The 19,245-nt window shown below is 38.9% G+C and overlaps 1 protein-coding gene across 9 annotated transcripts in view; it reads left to right on the plus strand.

The window, feature by feature from the left end:
- Positions 1–19,245, plus strand: part of plekha6 (pleckstrin homology domain containing, family A member 6) — a 113,532-nt gene that overhangs the window by 21,547 nt on the left and 72,740 nt on the right. For 3 of the 9 annotated variants that reach the window (XM_065241369.2, XM_065241372.2, XM_065241371.2), the window contains exon 1: positions 18,386–18,648. The exons of 2 other annotated variants lie outside the window; for them this stretch is intronic. In XM_065241369.2, the coding sequence (XP_065097441.1) occupies positions 18,608–18,648 (41 nt within the window). In that variant the 5' untranslated portion in view covers positions 18,386–18,607. Of the gene's footprint in view, positions 1–18,383; positions 18,649–19,245 lie in introns of those variants that run through there. 4 more of the 9 variants (XM_065241370.2, XM_065241367.2, XM_065241366.2 and 1 more) reach the window with 3 other exon arrangements.

Raw genomic sequence — 19,245 nt, forward strand, 5'->3', positions numbered from 1 at the left:
CCTTGGTTGCAGTAATGTTGACGGAAGTTTGAGCGAGAAGGGGAGGAGTTAAGAGTTATGATGTTACTGCACGTCGAGGTCGAAGTGCTGCAAACTAAGGGGTCTTTCAAACCAAAAGCGTTTATGACAGTTTCGGGCATCTTTTTTGAATGATATTCTATGGGCAGGGAGCGTTTGCGCGCTGTTTATGCCGCCGGCCGCAGCACGCGCTTTTGAAGGAGCACTGAGAGCGGAGAAGCGCCCGACGTCATTCGCGTCTTTCCATTGTCCAATCGAATGAGGGGATAGGCGGCCTTACATTGTGGTGAGGGAAGTTTTACAGTTGCTTTGAAGAACCGGACTCCACTCGCTCACTCTCTCCTGCTTGTTTGTGCACCTCTCATCCTCAAACAAGGTCAGAGCAAGCGTCCTCTTTTTAAAGTTTCTGCTAATATAACAGTTAACAGCAAAAGAGCACTCACGCTTCAATATTTGATTGACAAGGCAGCTGACTCAGTGGTTGCTTAGCAATATAAAAAGGCGCGTCGCACTGCTCTTTTAAAGCAGACATATCATGCTTTTAAATCTGTCCTTTTTACATATAAATCATCTATTTGTGGTCTATGTAAAGCGAAACTGCAATGCTTGGGTCTGAATTCCTCATTATTATAGCCCCACAGGCCCCCTTTCTACCCCTTTTCTGATGTGCATCTGAGAGCAACTCGTTTTGGTACTGTCTTTTTAAATGCACGTCATACCCTGCCCCCTCTCCAGGTTGCAGAGGTGACACTCGGTTAAACTCCACCCCGTTCGGCCATTTTTGTAGTTTTATAGCAGAGATACGATTATCTAGCTGCACAGAAACTTTTTATTTACTCGTTATTCACAAAATGTCAACAACGGAAGACTTGTCCATCCAGCCTTATATGTTCGCGCCAGAGTCGGAAACGGACTGAGAGGAAAATGAAGACGACGAACCTGCAGAACAACGTCTTCATATGGAGGTATCGCAATGGTGTGAGGCTGCAGCCTCCGGAGGTCGCATATCTAGGCTGCATACGTCATCAAGACGGTCTTATTTCAGAATATTAACAATTATAAAGTTTACTATTATTCTTAGTTAATCGTAAGTTGTTGTAATATGCTCATGACTTGCAAATGTGATGCTCAGTTAACTTAAACCAGGCTTGATGCCCAAAAGCGATCTCCGCAGGCTGCAGCCTTCGGAGTGAGAAACAGCACTGCTAAACCATGACCACCGTGTACTTTACTTTTTTACTTTAAGTTATAAACTGCTTACCGAAGTGCTCTGCTCGTCGTCTCCAAAGAAAGAAGTAATTGACCCCTCAATCAGACGAAGTCTATCGGCAAATCCTTCTTTATACCGGCGGAGATTGGTGAAGTAGTTATCCTTAAAGTGCCTCGGGCACACAAAAATGACTTTACCCACAGATGTGAGTACATTTCTTACGCTCTCGTAACTTCTGCATCCTTGAGCTTGGACTACAATATCGCAGCGAGAAATATAAAATGGCGGATTGCTCGTAGTGTTGGGCTGGAAGTCGATGTCCTTATTTAGCAGTTTCGCTGCAAATACTGTGACGTAATTGTTCAAAAAACGTAATAGATAATAGAAAAATCAGAACCGGTTGGAAAATATGACCAAAACAGAATATAAAGATATCAACAAAGCACCTGAAGAGACTAATTTCAACTTTTATGTACTTATAAACACTACAAATATACAACAAAATGCATTTAAGAGCCAAGAAAGTGGATTTAGCATGATATGTCTCCTTTAAAAAAAAATGCAGTGCGTTGCGCCTTGCGTTTCCAAGCGTTTAAAGCGCTTTGGTGTGATTAGCCCCTAAGTGCTCTGTATGCACTGTATGTTTTTATTTAAAAAAAAGCTTTGCAAAATGTACTTAAAAGTAGAAGGTATTAGGTCTGAAAACACAAAAAAACTACCTTGTTAAAAATGTACAGGCAGGGAGTACCCAGGTATATATCAAAATACAATGGCATTACCATCACAAACCATGACTGTACCATGGTAGCACTCCAGTACTTGTTTTCCAAAGACTGTAGGAAAAAAGTCTAAAATCATTAAGATTCTAGACAGAGATGCACAAAATGAAGCCAAAGCTCAATAAAAAGCCAAAAGACTGTTGTTTAGAAGAGAACACAGCCTCACATAAAGAGCTGACGCAGTGAGATGAAACTGCAACTTGTATTGTCTGCTCTCGATTTACTGTGCAGGGCCATCTGGGGTCCTAATTAGACCCAGCATTATTAGCTATAGTCGGTTTTCACAGGCGTGTCCCTCTACACACACACACACATGCACGCACGCACAAACACACACACACACACACACACACACACACACACACACACACACACACACACACACACACACACACACACACACACACACACACACACACACATACACAGTGTAAATTAGAGTCTTCAGTTCGTCTGTAAGCTGTCTCCACAAGTCTCTTACTCCCACATCTCCAGTCCCTGGAGCATCATTTGGATAGGTAATATATGAAAGAGCAAAGTAAATGAGGTGGGGCACAGGAAGTCATATCAGACAGGGATTCGGGAGAGCGTTTGACTTATGGCAGTTCTGTGATATGGTTTCTTTGTTCCATGAAGCGCTTTATCCGTTTTAATAGCGCTTTTTTAAAGGTTCTGCTGGGCTGCTCTCTTGGCACGGAGGGATTTTTGGCAGATGTCCAGTCAGGGAAATGTTATGACTACACATAACTTTACTGCAAATGAGTGCTTCATACTATTTAAAATGTCAGCAATGTTACAGAGAAGCTTAGTAGCGGTAATCCTGACATTTTAGTAGCATTTTGAGTAGTGTGACAGTGACTTTAGTGGTGTAACTAACTACATAAAAAATAAGTCATCTTTTTGAGTATTTCCATGAGAAGTGTTTTTATACAGTACTGTGCAAAAGTCTTAGGCCACCATGCCAGAATTAGATTTGTTGTTTTTGCAGTGTTATAACGATCATATATAATTAGTTCTTAGAATCTTTAATAGAATACATCCAGAAAATACAGGAAATGTGTTTGTAGTATTAAAAACAGTATAAAAATGTAAACTGATGTGTCAAGTATTTAGGGTAAACTCCCCTTCCACTTGAGCAATAGCAGGAAACTGCAGGATCTCTTAACCTAAATAAAATTAAATCCTAATTTCTAATTTTGAAAGATATCAAATTTCTTCATTCTGCTTAAAAACGCTCAAGATGTGTTTAGTGCCAAGAGATGTCACACTAAACACAGACGATGCCTAAAGAAGACATTTAGTCCTGAAAATGTATTTTTTTGTACATATTTCCTGTATTTTCTGTTTGTATCTTAATAAAATAGATTGAAAAATAAATATGGATGGACATTAAAACTTCTAAAACAACAAAGCTGGTGATGGTGGCCTAAGACTTTTGCACAGTACTGTATATATTTATTGTAATTTTGTAACCTTAAAGGCACAATACGTAATTTTCATCGCTAGAGTTTGCTAAACAACAACAACAACGTAGCTTGTGGGATAATGGGATTTGTAGACTTCATCTTCACTGTAGATAGGAATCATTCCGATAGGACTCACAAATCATCTTAATGGATGATGTTATGAAATAAAGTTAATGTAAGCTCACAATGTGGCTTGACAGAAGCAACAAGAGTGCTGTGCTATGCGCTTCAAGTACTTTGTACACAAATGGCCTTGCACAGATTGTGTATGACATCACAGTATCACATGAGCAACGTTACAGTACTGCTTTTAAAGGGCCCCTAACCTATGTGTTTTTAGCAATATTAAAATAGTCTCTTGTATCCCCAGAATATGTCTGTAAAGTTTCAGCTCAAAATACACCACAGATCTTTCATTATACGATGTTGAACATGGCCATTTGTTGCTGCAATGAAAAATGCATTGTTTTTGTGTGTGTGTGTTTCTTTAAATGCAAAGAAAGCTTCTGTTCCCGTATGCAAAGTAGGGGGTAGAGCGCTTACACATGTGCTTTGGACTACATCAAAACATGTGTCTCTGGAAGAAGGTTAAACTATGTGCTTATAAGGCGGAGTCTGTGAGCGGTTATGGTTGGGGTGTAATCAATGTGACATCACATTCTCTAGATTCAAATGTTGGAAAATATTTGGGATAATAGAAGTCAACAATATATACTGTATAATGGTGCTTTTCCATTGCATAGTACCTAGGGGTGTGCCGGTTTCAGAATTGGTGATGACGGTTATGACGTGAGTCAAATGTGACGGTTCATAACATAACCGTCTGTGGGGGGCGTTTTGCTCGTTTAAATGCTTGTGGATTGACGCGAAAGTGTAATTTTACCATAAAATCATGAATGTGATGCCAGGTGTTTTTAACAGTAATGACTTTAAGCAATTTAACAGAAAGCAATGAAATATTTAAAAAAACACACTGTTGACAGAAGACTGCGCTGTCACTCTCTGCTCAGCATAAATGAATCCTCTCTCATCTATTTTGATAATCTTCAGAGAAACAGATTTAATTGTGTCTATATCTGTCATTACATGGACCAGAATGTGGATTAAAAAGCGTCTTGAAGAGGTTTTGCTCATAAATGCATTTAAAGTAAAGTAATATGAACTTGAGATTTTTATACTGTTATTAAACTGCACAGTATGCGCTGCAAACGCAGCCGACAAATGGCCTCGCGCGACAAACGCTCTCCACATACAGTACGCAGTGTTCAGGGCTCACGCTTGCGAAGTAAACGCCATTTGAATAAACAAGACACTGATTAGCTACTTGCTCTACGTTTATTTAAAATTAACAGCAAGACAAGCAGTGAATGTGCTTTCAGGAGAGTTAGTAGATTAGCATGGGAGGATTTGTACTTGAAAAGCGGAGTGTACTGACGCCTTTCCGCGGTTAAAACAACATTCCTTCTTATGGTCATTCATGTTTATTTGATGCTATAAATTAACTAGAAGGAAGAGATGATTTGAAAGGTGAGACTTTGTTTAATATGTTTAATCTCAAGAGTAACCGAAAAGTAACCTGGTCTGTCCTGTATGTCAGCGCGTTGTCAGTGTCTGCTCCGCTCTGTATTTTTCACTGCGTGAGAACACGGTGGGGCGTATAACACAGACTGTTAACAATTGTTTTTAATTAGTATTTAAACATTCTTTATGATAAATTTTTTAAAAATATTTTAATAACACGGTTTTGCCGGTTATACAGTTCTAATGACGGTGTTCAACTATAACCGTCGGTCTCACGGTTATATAATGACCGTCACAGCCCTAATAGTACCCCACGGTTTGGTTTGGGTAGGGTCAGCTTACTTTTGGTGGCTTTTCCACTGGGTGCAGTACGTAGTACCCAATACTTTTTTCGTACCACCTCGGCTGGGGTTTCAAGCGACCCAAGCTGATACCAAAACGTGATGCAAAAACACTGTAGATCACTGATTGGTCTGAGAGAATCGTCACTACCAGCGTCATCGCTATTATGTAAAAGATTAGCTTTACCTTCATGCTAGCTTGCGCTGTCTCGAGGAAACCTGATGTCATCTGTGTTCAGTTCTCAAACTCCCTTTTAGCGATAAAAAATATCCACAGGTTGAGAATCAGGGATATTTTTTTCCAGACTTGCAGTTTGTGGCGGCACATTCGCAACGTGCACATCCACATATATACTTAAATGCAACTTAAATGAGGCCCAGCGGAGCGCGTCGACTGACGCCACGGGTGTTTGTACAGAAAATGTCATGTGAGACAGAGGTAGAGATTAACGCAGTGTGCAAACATCTGTTTGTGGTGGTCAATTTTAATTTTGTGGCAGACTGAGAAATAAATAAATGTATGGGATTGTACAACGACGCTCTAACTTGTATGATGTCACTAGGGTTGCCAACCGTTCCGTATAATACGGAATCGTCCCGTATTTGACACGTAAAATTCTTGTTCCGTACTGAACTGATACGGAACGCACTTTGTTCCATATTTTTGAAAATCAATTCAGTGCAAATACATGACAGACACATAGCTTCTAATATGTCCGACGATGAACGAAGACCGCGCCATTTTCATAAGAAAACCCTGAAGGTGCGGTAATTTCTCCCCCTGCTTGTCTATGATCAGCGTAGCGTTTTTAAATCTTGCAGCATCATCGGAGAATGCCCTTTTAATTGGTCGTTTCAGTCATTGTGATGTCACGTATCATAGCAACGATGACGACAAGTGACAACAGCGGGAAATGTAAAAATGATTTCATCCGAGCAGCCGGCGAAAAAGAAACGAGCACAAAAATATAGAATTGAATGGGAAAATGACTACCCGTGGCTGGAATGCGTGAGGGACAATGAATACAAGGCCAATTGTACCATATGCCGTCGCGTTTATTCTGTTTGTCACGTCGGAGTGTGTGATATTAAGCAGCATGCATCAGGAGATAATCACAAGAGAGGAGCGAGAGGCTGCGGGCACAGGAGGGAGCAATGTCAAGGTTCCTTGTCCGTCAGACGTCTTCAGAGGCTCATATGGTATGTAAACTTAAATGTAGTTGATAAGAAAGTGATTATATTAAAAGAGATAGTACAGGTTTAGCCAAACATTCCACATATATCTCCCCATTGTTCCCCCTCTGTTCCTGTGTCCCGCTCCCTCACGTCTCATAATGTGTCAATCATTTCTGATGGGTTTCTTAATAAATAAATATGGATTTAGATAGATCAAGGTTAAAAAAAGGGTGGGGTCTTTGAAGAGGTTTCAGACGTATTATAAACTTAACAAATCCATGGTTCATTGTTGGCAAAATGATCATGATGGTCTTTATATTTCACATCTATGTGGTTCAGTCTTGTATACTGATTAGGCATCCCAGGTTAAAAAGTAGTATACTTTAGTGTATTAGAAATATGATTGAAGTACATGAAGTATAAAACAATTATGCTTCTACTTGTTGTGCTTTATTTAAAGAGTATTTAATATGTACTTTTTAAATGTATACTTTGAGTGTATGCACAAAATGTACTTAAACACAACTATAATTTGCGCTGCAAATTAAGTGTATTTTTAAGTGTATTTCCATTAGAATGGCAATGCAATGCAATTGTACTGTAAGTGTGCGCTTAATTGCTCAAGAATCTTGATTTTCAGTAGTGTGTTTTAGTGCACTTAAAGTTTTAAAAAGTTGTTCCATTTTAGTATTCCATTTACACTTGAAGTGTAGTCAAATAGATGTTAAGTTGAAGTTAATACATAATTGAATACACTTAACTATACTTGGAATTGACAAAAATAGTACAAATTGTACCCCCCCCCCACGGATAGAGGGGCCAACGCGCTTTCTGTTCCTTATTTCCATTTCAGAAAGTTGGCAACCCTAGATGTCACAGCAGAAGGCAGCGCAAATATAACGACACGTCTATAATCCCTCTCACTCCGAAGTGTTTTACTTAAAGGCGCTCTAAGCGAATAATGTGCGACGTCACTTCCTGTTGATGTTTGAACTGTTTTCAAACAGACAGAGCGTAGCTAACTCCTCCCCCTCCCCCTCCCTTCCGTGCTTTCATGAATGCGCCCAACCCCCACCCCCAAATCCTTCTTGTCGTTTATTGGCTGGAATACTTTGTTTTGTTTTGTGCTGCTAGGTTTGGCCATTTGTTGATATTGCCGTTTTTGAAGCCTGGGCTGTCTACAGAGATCGCGTTTTTTTACAGTTTGATCAGCGGACAGGCAGCAAGCAGATAGTGAGGAGATGTTTCCGGTATGTAACAAAAAATGTTTTATGGTCTAAAACGCTTCAATTCGCTTAGAGCACCTTTAACTCGATGGAAAAGCTAACCAAGCCAAAGTGAGGTGAGCTGACTCGACCTGACCCAAACCAAACTGTGGGGTACTATGCAATGGAAAAGCACCATAACACTGTGCTAGTGATTTCTAAATGTTTCAATGCAAATTCGTACATATTGTGCATTTAAATGAGATCTCTGTTTTTGAATGCTATGATCGATGAATTAGTTTTTTGCCCCCTAAAATAGCTTTAAGGTATTTTTGTTGCTTGATGTACTGTAGATAACTACTTTATCTACTTTAGAATATACTGTATAGCCAGCTACAACTGTTTTCTCTTTCTGATTCGTGCCTAAACCCATGACTGGAGGTCAGGCTCTCTGGGTTCGCATGACAACCCTGTGATCCTGTGAGGCGATCATTTCCGCAGATCTGAAATCAACTTGTTTATTAATCTTAAAGAGGGTACAGTACGGTTGAGTGGGGCAACCTGGTCCTAAATCAGAAAAATAAAACATCTTTCTGGAGGGATATACTTATATGCTTGTAGAAACCTGCTAATCACACCCCCAGAATATTGCCACAGGCAAAGGGGAGGAACGGGAGCAGAGTTAAATACCTGTCTGATGAGACATCAGTAAGATAGAATGCACCTTTGTCTAAACACGACCGGATGTCATTGGATGGGGTGTTGACATCTTTTTAAATTGAGCACGGGACTCATGCATGCCACAGATACACACAGACATACAGTACACAGTCCAAGACAAATCTACACCCAGCGATGCTCTTACAGAACCCAATCCATCTGGATATTTCTGTTTGTAAATATTTTTCCGTTCAAGCTTTTAATCATTTTCTCTGAACTGCTACTAAGCTGACCCGGTCACTGTAAGGAATTCTTGATAAAACAAACTAATTGGCTCTTGGTGTTTTTTTTTTTATTGCTGTGCATGTTGATAGTGATTCTTGCCAAGAAATATCTGCTCCAATACAAACATAGCGTCATTAATGTGGTGTCTGTTCTGTCAAGAAAAACAAGAGGGCTGGATTATATGTGCAATATGGCCACATGGTGTCAATGTTACGCATATTCAGGTGTGTTGATCACACTGCTTTCCTAATTAGTTTTAAGAATATGATTCTTTATACCTGGCCTAATTCTGTTGTGTAAATATTGATCGGGTTGGCTCACACAATTTTAATATTTCCTGTATATTTTTAAAACAATTTATGCCTAATTTTATGAATTGGTGCTTAAGAAATTATAAGTATATAAAAGTATGCAATATCACAGGCTACATTTATGCATTTTGAAAACACTTTCATCCAAAGCAATATATTGGATAGTGCATTAAATCTGTACATTTATTTGATCAGTATGCGCTTTTCCTTGGAATCGAACCCAAGACGTTTGTGTTGCTGAAGCAATACTGGTAACACTTTACAATAAAGTTCAGCAGTTAACATTAGTAAACTACATTAGTTAACATGAACTAAAAATGAACTACACTTATACAGCATTTATTAATCCTTGTTAATGTTAATTTCAACAATTACTATTACTTTATTAAAATCTTGTTAACATTAGTTAATGCACAGGGTTTCCCGCAGAAAATTTGTTAGTTAAGGTGGTAGGGTTGGGCGGGTGGACGGGGCCGAAGGCGTGGCAATAAAATGGGCGGGGCGTATGCGTCATGATGAAAATTAAAATATTTTAATTAAATATAAAATAAAATATTTATTTTTAAAACACTCAAATAAAACTTTATTTTGAAGAAACTATGGCAAAAAATTAACACATACTAGATTATTAATGAATTAAATGTTTTTACCTCTAACAGGAATAGCTGCGTGATGAAGTGAAACTAAAGGGTTAATAAACACAAAGATTGTAAAAACTGATTATTTCCCACTATTAATTACATTATCTTTAAGGAGTGTAACTGTAGCATGTAAACAATGCACATAAATAAAGTGAGTAAAAGCGCTCAACAATTATATCTAATCAACAGGCACTTGAAACCCTAGCAGGTTGCTCAAACAACAAATTCACCAGCTAACTTACTTTAAAACTGCAAGAACTGTAGACTTATACAATAACAGGCTTAAATAAACCCAAAACATAAGTCCACTTCCAGTTGTCACGGACACGTGTTTTATCAACTGGCTATCGTCCTTTTTTTTTGGACGATCTTGTTAAGGCGGTAGGGTTTCCAAGCTTAGGCGGGCCGCCTTAACTGAACTATGCTGCAGGAAACCCTGAGGCTGTTTACACTTGGCATTAACATGCGTTTTCGTCGATCGGATCACAAGTGGACGACGTTAATGCCAGGTGTAAACGGTGTTCAAAACGTTTTGAACGTGTCCACTTTCGACCACTTTCAACAACATCCAGAGGTAGTCGAAACCACTTTCGATCGGATCGCTTTGGAGTTGCGGAACGCAATGTGGTTGAATGTGTTCGAACAGCCACACGCGATCGCCTTCTCTCCGCCCATTTATCTAATCTGAGGTATTAAACACAAATTGTACGTCTTTTTTTGACTTCTGCCGTGAACATACGGTGAACAGCGCTATTTTTAGCCTTTCATTGATAAAACTACTGCGGGTGTTCTCCGTAGTTTCGTTTTGAAAGCGTGAAAGTTGCGCGATCCTATTTCATCAATTGCGCTGAAAATACAGAGACAGCTCTAACATACACACGTACAAAACACTGTGTAGCATGTTTACTTGCTAAACAAGCAGTGGACTCCGAAATAATATTAGTTTGCGTCCATATAAACTCATAATTACTCCCGCTCGCGTTTGAATGACAGCAGAGAGACTCGCCCACCGTCTCACGGACCGTCCCCTCACAGTATTCAGGACAGAAGTGGTCGAAAGTGGACAAAAGAGACGGATTTAAATACCAGGTGTAAACGTAATGTGTCTCTCTCGTCCACTTGTGATCCGATCGATGAAAACACATCTTAATACCAAGTGTAAACAGCCCCCCTGATGCACTGTGAACTAACTACCCAGTCTCACAAAATTTCGTGATATACTGTAGTCACGTAACTTTGATCCTTTTTCGTGATATTGTCACAAATTTCTGCGTTTTTTTGTCATCATATCACAAATTTCTGTTTACATGTAATTGTCACGTATTGGTTACTCTACTGCTTTTTCCTAGTTATAAATCATTGCGGCTTCGGTTTAGGGTTATATTTGATGTTTGCGTTAGGATGTCACTTTAAGTGTTGGATTGAATTTTTTTATATTTTCAGATTTTTTAACCATTGTCGCCTGGCGTTAGGGTTAGAGTTGGGTTTGGGTTAGGATGCCATTTTATGTAAATCTAACCCTAAACCAAAGCGACAATGGTTAGAAAATATGACAATTACACGTAAACAGAAATTTTTGATATGATCACGAAAAAGAATCAAAAAGTTATGTGACTATATCGTGAGACTGGGCTGGAACTAACATGAACAAATAATTAAAAGCTTTATTTCTATTAACGACTATTTACAAAGTTTAATAAATACAAATATATTGCTCATGGTTTGTTCATGTTAGTTAATACATTAACTAATGTTAACGAACCTTATTGTAAACTGTTACTGCAATACTCTAGCAGTTGAGCACAAACAATTGTGTAGTGACCATTGTTGGGCAGTAACTAATTACTAGTAATAATATTACTATAATAATATTACTTTCCCTGGTAACTAGTAGTGTAACTAATTACTAAAATATTTTTAAAAAATATTACAATTACCATTCAAAAAAAAAATCCAGTTACTAGTAGCTTTGTCACAACGCAAACGTTTTTTTTTAGGTGTAATGGAAAAATAATGTTACTAGTAGTGTAACTAATAACTGTTGGTTGGGAGTAACAATATTATTTAAGTAATAATATAACTTTAAAAAAAGAAGTAACTAGTAATGAGTAATAAATAACATTTGAGTAACTTGCCCAGCACAGGTGACCACAAAAATACTATATTGTAGATTTCTACATAATAACCACTCTTTCATTAGCTCAACCATTCAACTAACTGCATTAGGAGTCGGTCACACAGTATTTAAGAAGTTCCCATGTACTTTGGACATTTGTAGGGTACTATCTCTAGTGTAACTCAAAAGTCGCCTGTTTGATTCCTAAGCAACAAATGAGGCGCCCTTGAGCGAGGCATCCTGGGTGCTGCAGTGATATCTGCCCAATGCTCCAGGGTGTGTGTGTGTGTGTGTGTGTGTGTGTGTGTGTGTTCACTACTTTTTGGTTAAATGCAGAAGTTACATTTGAAGTATGGGTTACCATTAGTGCTGTGTTCAAAATATCGATACGACGATACATCGTCATGGACGCCTGACGATGCGCACATCGATACAGCACCTTCCGTATCGATTCGGATGTACTTTTGAAAGTAACGTGATGAATTGCTGTTGATCCGTGATCCATATGGAAAGGACGCATGTGTCCCGCAGAGTACGTAGAGTTAAATGTGGCGGGGTATACTTTCACTTTGCGTGTCTGTCTCGCTGGCGCACGTGTCTGCAGTGAGCCGCGTACTCGCGCTCTCTCTCTCGCGCGCGCATTAAAATCAATGAGTTCAGTATGAAAGCGCAGATATCTTAGCCTATACTACTGCAAAGGGCTTAATTAGCCATGCTCTTATAAAACAGTACTAACGCATTTGAGAAAAAACACGACAAAGATCTGCATGTGAAAAGTGTATGTCTAGAGAAGAGATACAGAGCTACTTCAAACTATAACTGTCACATTAATAACCTGATTTCTATTAAATAGTATTACCTGTTACAACACTGCTTATTCAATGTACAATAAACAAATAATAGTAAAAATAATAATAATAATAATGTTACTAAATTCTGAACAAAAATGTAATTCAAAATAGTCTTGTATCATGATGCGCATCGTATGGCGACCCTTGTATCGGGATACGTATCGTATCGGGGAATTGTTGGCGATACACAGCCCTAGTTACCATACAGTACTTAGCCAATATACATCACTTTCAACTCATTTATTCATATAAATTTGGACAAAAGATGAGAAACACAAATTCTGTATGACTTGTTAGAAGATTTCTGAGTTTCAATGTAATTTTGGTGTGGGTAGGAGCAATAGTTTGATCTCTGCTGTGTATGTCGTCACTTGCACCTCTCTATGGATTCCAGAATTAGCCGAAATGTGGATAAGGTTAAAGGTTAAGTGCTCTCTGCCCAGTGGGTTTGTCCACTCTGAGTACGTGTCATACAGTTACAAATAGCCTAAATTCTTCTTGTTTCCAGAACCTGCCAGTACCTGTTCTGTTTTAGTCTTTCTTTGACCTATGCTGTGTCATACTGTTAAAAGTATTTACTTCCTGCTGGTTATTAATAAACAGATTTGCGGATATTTGTTGAATACAAAAAGCGTTCGACTGTTCTTGCTTGCTGTTTGTCTGGGAAAGCGCAGGTGCCCTTCATGCCTTTGTAGCATACTGTTTGAGAAGAGATGATTGTGGTCATGCTGGTTTCCAGATTAGTGGTAAATTACAAGTTAATGGCCTTGAATGAAAACAAAGGATCGCGGTGCAGGAATGTTTTAATTGGCCCGAGCAGGAGGAGTTGTTTGGGTCTACGAGACGTTGGACCTCAGGCAATGAATCAAGCGGCTGTGTGGTCAAACAAGTAGGGCTAAATAGCATTCCCCAGTGGATCTCGCCCGAGCATGCGTGTGCCTCGGATTATCTCTGTGTCGAAAGAAGTCATCGTATGTGTGTGATTGTTTGTGTGACGGTGAGTGGATCCAGAACAGCTGGCCATCTGTGTTGACTCATTCTTGATAAAGCCACTGAATTTTAAGGCTATGGCATGTTGGCTTGTGCTCACGGCAACATGAAAGGTGAAATCACTTGACTTTGAAACAAATTCCTTATTTTAAGAGACATTACAGATATAACCGGAGCACATGAATTCAGAGAAAGCCCTACTATCGCTATTGTACTGCTGTACTCAAATATTTGCTTCTGGTTGTACTGTAGATATGATGTTCTTTGGGGTTGGATTGGTGCACTAGATTACCAATGTTTCAGAATTACACACGTGCCATTCAGAAGCACACAGTCGCCATTCACAGCACTGACTCTCTTATATGTCAAAATAAGCAATTTTAGGGTTTTCGTTCTCTCTATTTGAAGATAAAATACAGAAATATCTGTGTTTTAAATATTTATTAATATGTAAAACATTATTTATATGTGTGTTCCCTGTAGCTTTGTTGGTAGAGCATTGTGTTCTTAACAGGGCAAAGGTTGTGGGTTCAATTCCCAGGAAACACACAGTGATTGTTATTATGATTTAATTCATCGGGCGGAGTAATGATGATGTTACTGCACCCGAGGTCAAAGTGCAGCAAACTAAGTGCTCTTTCGCCATACAATATAGTTATCATTTTAAAATCCGACACTTTTTATTTTGTGCCACCATACTTACTCATGAAACAGTCTTTAAATAGGGAACACACGCAAGTGTTTGGTGGCTTCTAAATTCATCCCTGTTTGGATTCTAAGGAATGAAGGGTACTAGGAAAAATGGACACGCAGTACCTGTACAACGATTAAGTGCATGCATTGAGAAAAAAGAGGTATGTATTAATTCATATTAAAAGTTGAGGATAAACATAGTAAAATATTGAAAAATGGTGGTGTTTTCATTTCAAGTAAAACCAAAATTAGACATTGTGTCTCATATCTTTATTCTGCTCATGTGGCAGAAGAACACAATAGAAATACATTTTGCAAAAATTATAATTATAAGAGACATTTCATGTCACGTCTTTTATATTTGTTCCTGTTCAGCTAGTTTTATCCCTAATGAACAGATTGCGTGTTGACTTTGTGCGAGTGTGTGATTGTTCTGGTTACATAAGTATAATAGCATGCAAATGACCACGCACACAATTGTGTCTTCACACAGTTGCTGTGTCTCTGCTGGTACACACACATATACACCATCCCATTTCCCATATGTGTGTTTATGCGAGACTAGAGAGCTGGCACTAACACCATGGTGACCAGGGAAGCATAAATAAGCCACCTGTCTAAAAGCTGTGCAGGGCTGGTGACAGAGCACACGTTTTAAAGCCAGTCTGTACGGACTCTCATAGATTTTCAACTACTGTTTTTATTAGGATTGCACACCTGGCAAAAAAGGTGTTTTTGCGTCAGGCCTGTGTGTGTGTCTCCATGTCATTGTGCACATTGTGCTACAGTCTACTAACCTGTAAATTTGAAAAACACTTTTTTGGCATGCTGATGTAGTTGAAAGTATAATAATCTGAAAGTGCACACAACCTAAAAAAGATTTGTTGGTTCAACCTTAAAAAATAAAGTTACCCGGTTGCATGTTCCTTGAGTTGATTTGACTTAAAATATTAGTTGACTCTAAAAATGTGTTGAATTAACTGGGTAACCGTGTAACTTATTTTTTTTTTACAATGAACCAACAGTTTTTCATAGTGTTTGCTTGTCCTTATACATTCTGCATGTTTGTGCCAGAACTCTGATGCGTTGTTTACCCATGAGGCCATTTGAAAACAGCAGTTCAAGGTGTGAATGAGGTAGTAATTGAACAGGAAATGGACACCTTGTTTTGTCATGGCACATGTTACCACTTGATATAAACTGAGATTTTAATGCCCATTCATACTGACAATAAATCGGTTAATGGTGACATTTCACAAGTCTTTTTTTAAGATATCAAATAAATCTTTGGTGTCCCCAGAGTACGTATGTGAAGTTTTAGCTCAAAATAGCATATAGATAATTTATTATAACATGTTAAAGGGAAAGTTCGGCCAAAAAATGATATTAAACCCATGATTTACTCACCCCCAAGCTGTCCGAGTTGCATATGTCCATCGTTTTTCAGACAAATACTTTTTCGGATATTTTAGAAAATGTTTTAGATCTTTCAGTTGATTAAATGTAATGTTACGGGGTCCACCCATAGTCCACGACCTTCAAGTCCAAAAAAAGTGTGTCCATGATAAATAAAGGAATGAAAATAACTACCTTCCTGTAGCGCCGCCATCTTAGACTCCTCTGTATTCAGGAGAGAGTATTAGTGTAGTGTACGCACTTTTCTTAGTGACGTATGACAAATTCGGAGGGCGGGGGCACAGAGCAGCAGCAGATTAGCCTCCGTAGGCTGCGTAAGCTCTCATCCTGAATGCGGACGCGACTAATATGGCGGCGCTACCTGAAGGTATTTAATTTTCGTTAATAAAGTTTTAAATATGGATATTTCTACAACAACACCGCACGGATTACCCTCAGAAGACCTTTGTTTATCATCCTGGAGCCGTTTGGATTTAATTTGTGAAGGATGGACGCACTTTTTTTGGACTTGAAGGTTGTGGACTATGGGTGGACCCCGTAACATTACATTTAATCAACTGAAAGATCTAAAACATTTTCTAAAATATCCGAAAATGTGTTTGTCTGAAAAACGATGGACATATGCAACTCGGACAGCTTGGGGGTGAGTAAATCATGGGTTTAATATCATTTTTGGCTGAACTATCACTTTAAAATTGCCACTTTGTAGATGTGAGCAAAAATGTCATTTTAAATGCAAACGAGCTGATCTCTGCACTAAATGGCAGCGTCGTGACTCGTGGTTGGATAGTGCAGATTAATGAGCGGTATTATTAACCCCTTCTGACATCACAAGAGGAGTCAAATTTTAATTACCTATTTTTTCACACACTTGCAGAAAATGGTTTACCAAAACTAAGTTTATCAAATTCAATAGGTTTGTATAGTTTTATCATTTTTGTTTTATTTCAATGTAAAATGTCCATATAAAGGCAAAATCAGTATTTATACTCATTCTGTTAACCCTGCCTGTTTTGGGATGCCCTGATCTGCTTTGCCTGACTCCCTTTGCCTTGACTTTCTAATGTTTGTAGAAAGCAGACAGAGTGTCTGATAAGATGGACAGAGAGTCACTGAGGAATGTGCAGTGATACCGACGCCCTAAGAGGGCCCTTGTTCGGGTACCTAAATGAGTGAAAAGCATTTTGGAAAACAAGTGGCCACAATATAAGTCCTAACGGGACATGCAAGGCTTATGAGTACATTCTTTATTATGAGTTTTGTGGAAATGAAGAGCTGGGATGTTGTACTGTATGTAAAATTTGTATCCATTTGTAAGAATTAGTCGGGTAAGATAAGAGGAATAAAGAAAAACATCTTAGGATTGCAACAGCAAGTAATGTAGCCATCTCTTATGGCAGTGAACAAACTAAACAAGTGATTTGACCTTGGAGCTGTACAATTTTTTGGCAAGCGTCTGCAGACTCATTAGGTTGTTTACGGCTGTAATAAACTCTTTTTGGTAATGCGTTGTTGTACAGTAGTTATGGAGCAATTCTCAAGAACATTATATCCTGTAACAAGTGACTCATATAATAAACAAACCCTGAGATATCAGTTTATGAATCTGTGTTTTGTGATTAAGATGCCTTCTACTGTAAAATAAACCAAATATGCATAATTCAAAATAAGTGTTCGTAGTGTCATGTGCATGGTTCCTTTTTTCAAAATATGTGTTCTGCGCATCGAGAAATCCTGTGTGCATCACGTGTTTTGTTAAAAAAAGGGCTTGCTGGACACGCATCAAAACCGTTTATGATAAAAGAGACGCTCACGTTCACAAAATACACACAAAACACTCCCTTAACAGTAAACTCTGATTACACATGAGATTATGCGAGTGTCTGTCAAACGCGAGCGTCTCTTTAATCATAAACCCTTTAGACGTATCTAGGCATTTATTTTGACAAGACACGTGATGAACACAGGATCACTTGACGCGCAGAACGCATATTTTGCAATTTCGAACCATACACATGACGGGCTACATACATGTTGTGACGAACCTCAAAAAAAAAAGTCACCAGCTGCCACTGATAGTAACTAAGTATGTTTGTGCATAAAAACTGCTATTTCATTGCATTTTGACTGCAAAAGTAGCTCGACTATTCACTGAATCCCCCTCTTGATGTTTTAACTGTAACATCAAATCTGACAAAAACTACAAAAAGCTACCATGTGTAATCACCAGACCCCGCAACGGAAAATCCAAGCATGACAGGATATTTTTCAGCTCCCACAAATCCATGACAACGGATAGCTGGGATGCCCAACGTACTTCATCCAAACCTCAGATGAATTGCTCTACTTTACCATGTTATGTAATGTTCTGCAGCCCATTAGCACTGAATCGGTGGTCCCCGTGTTCACGTCCGCCACCCTTGTTGATAGTACGATGTGGTCTTTGTTTTGTTAACCCATGAGAAATGAGTGGCAGAAGGCCACTGAAAGGTCTGAAAGGTATAAAGGATGATCTGCCGAACCAAACCGAGTTAATGATTAGAGTAGAAACAGAGCTGGAGAAGTGAGGCAGCGGGTTGCGATGTGGGTGTGCGTGGGGGATTCGTAGAGAGAGAGAGAGAGAGCGAGCAAGAGAGAGAGAGAGAGAGAAAAGCCACTGTGCTTAAATCCAGCTTGCTGCCTCCCTGAGAATGTAATCCATATGTGTGCGCGGCTTTAGCTGCAAGAGAAAGAAAACGATATTACCCGCAAAGAAGCGATTGTTTCTGCTTTTCTTGTTTGAATTCCACTCATACTGGCCCCTGGATCCTGGCCCCATTTCAACAACCGACACAGAAAGAGAGGTGAAGCAGAAAGCCGACAAAGTGAAAGTTTAGTGGAAGCTGGAGATCATAAAAGTGAATTCGAAAGAAACAAGAAACAGTAAGAATGGAAGAGACGGAAGACTTAAGGAAGGAAGACATAGCGAGGTGGGTCATCTTTGTTTTTTAGTTAATGCTGGCTTGGATGCCGAGCTGGAACTTTGTGCGGATCTGTTTGGATTATGTCTGGATAGGAAGCTAGAGGAGACTGTGTGTGTGTATAAGACGAATGGACGGGGGCGTGGGGCTGGATCTGGAATATAGTATAAAGTTATTACAGCATTATTTGGCGAGGTACATGGCATTTCTTTAGTAAAATGCTTACAGCATTGCCTTGTAATAAGTTTAAACTGTTTGGTGCTCTTGTAAACATTTAGCATGTGTGTGCTTTGCTGCAGAGACCTTTCATTGCATTGGTCTCTTTTGATGTTAATAGGTAACCATTTGAATTCCTAGTGTGGCCCTTATCTTAATGCTTTGTTTGCATATATTGCCCTTCTATGCTTGCTCAAGCCATTTATTGCCTAAATAGCTTTCTATGCGTGTAAAAAGACGGTAAAATACACTGTCTTTAAATAAATATCTCTATACGATTATTTTAGTTGCATGAGTTTACACTCACAATGAGTTACTTGTATAGCAACGTGAGAAGAGTGTCGGGTTTAAGATCCACCTTTCGATCCCTGGCCCTTCCCATGCTTGTAA

This window comes from Paramisgurnus dabryanus, chromosome 14 (assembly GCF_030506205.2).
Source record: "Paramisgurnus dabryanus chromosome 14, PD_genome_1.1, whole genome shotgun sequence".
Taxonomy (NCBI): Eukaryota; Metazoa; Chordata; class Actinopteri; order Cypriniformes; family Cobitidae; genus Paramisgurnus; species Paramisgurnus dabryanus.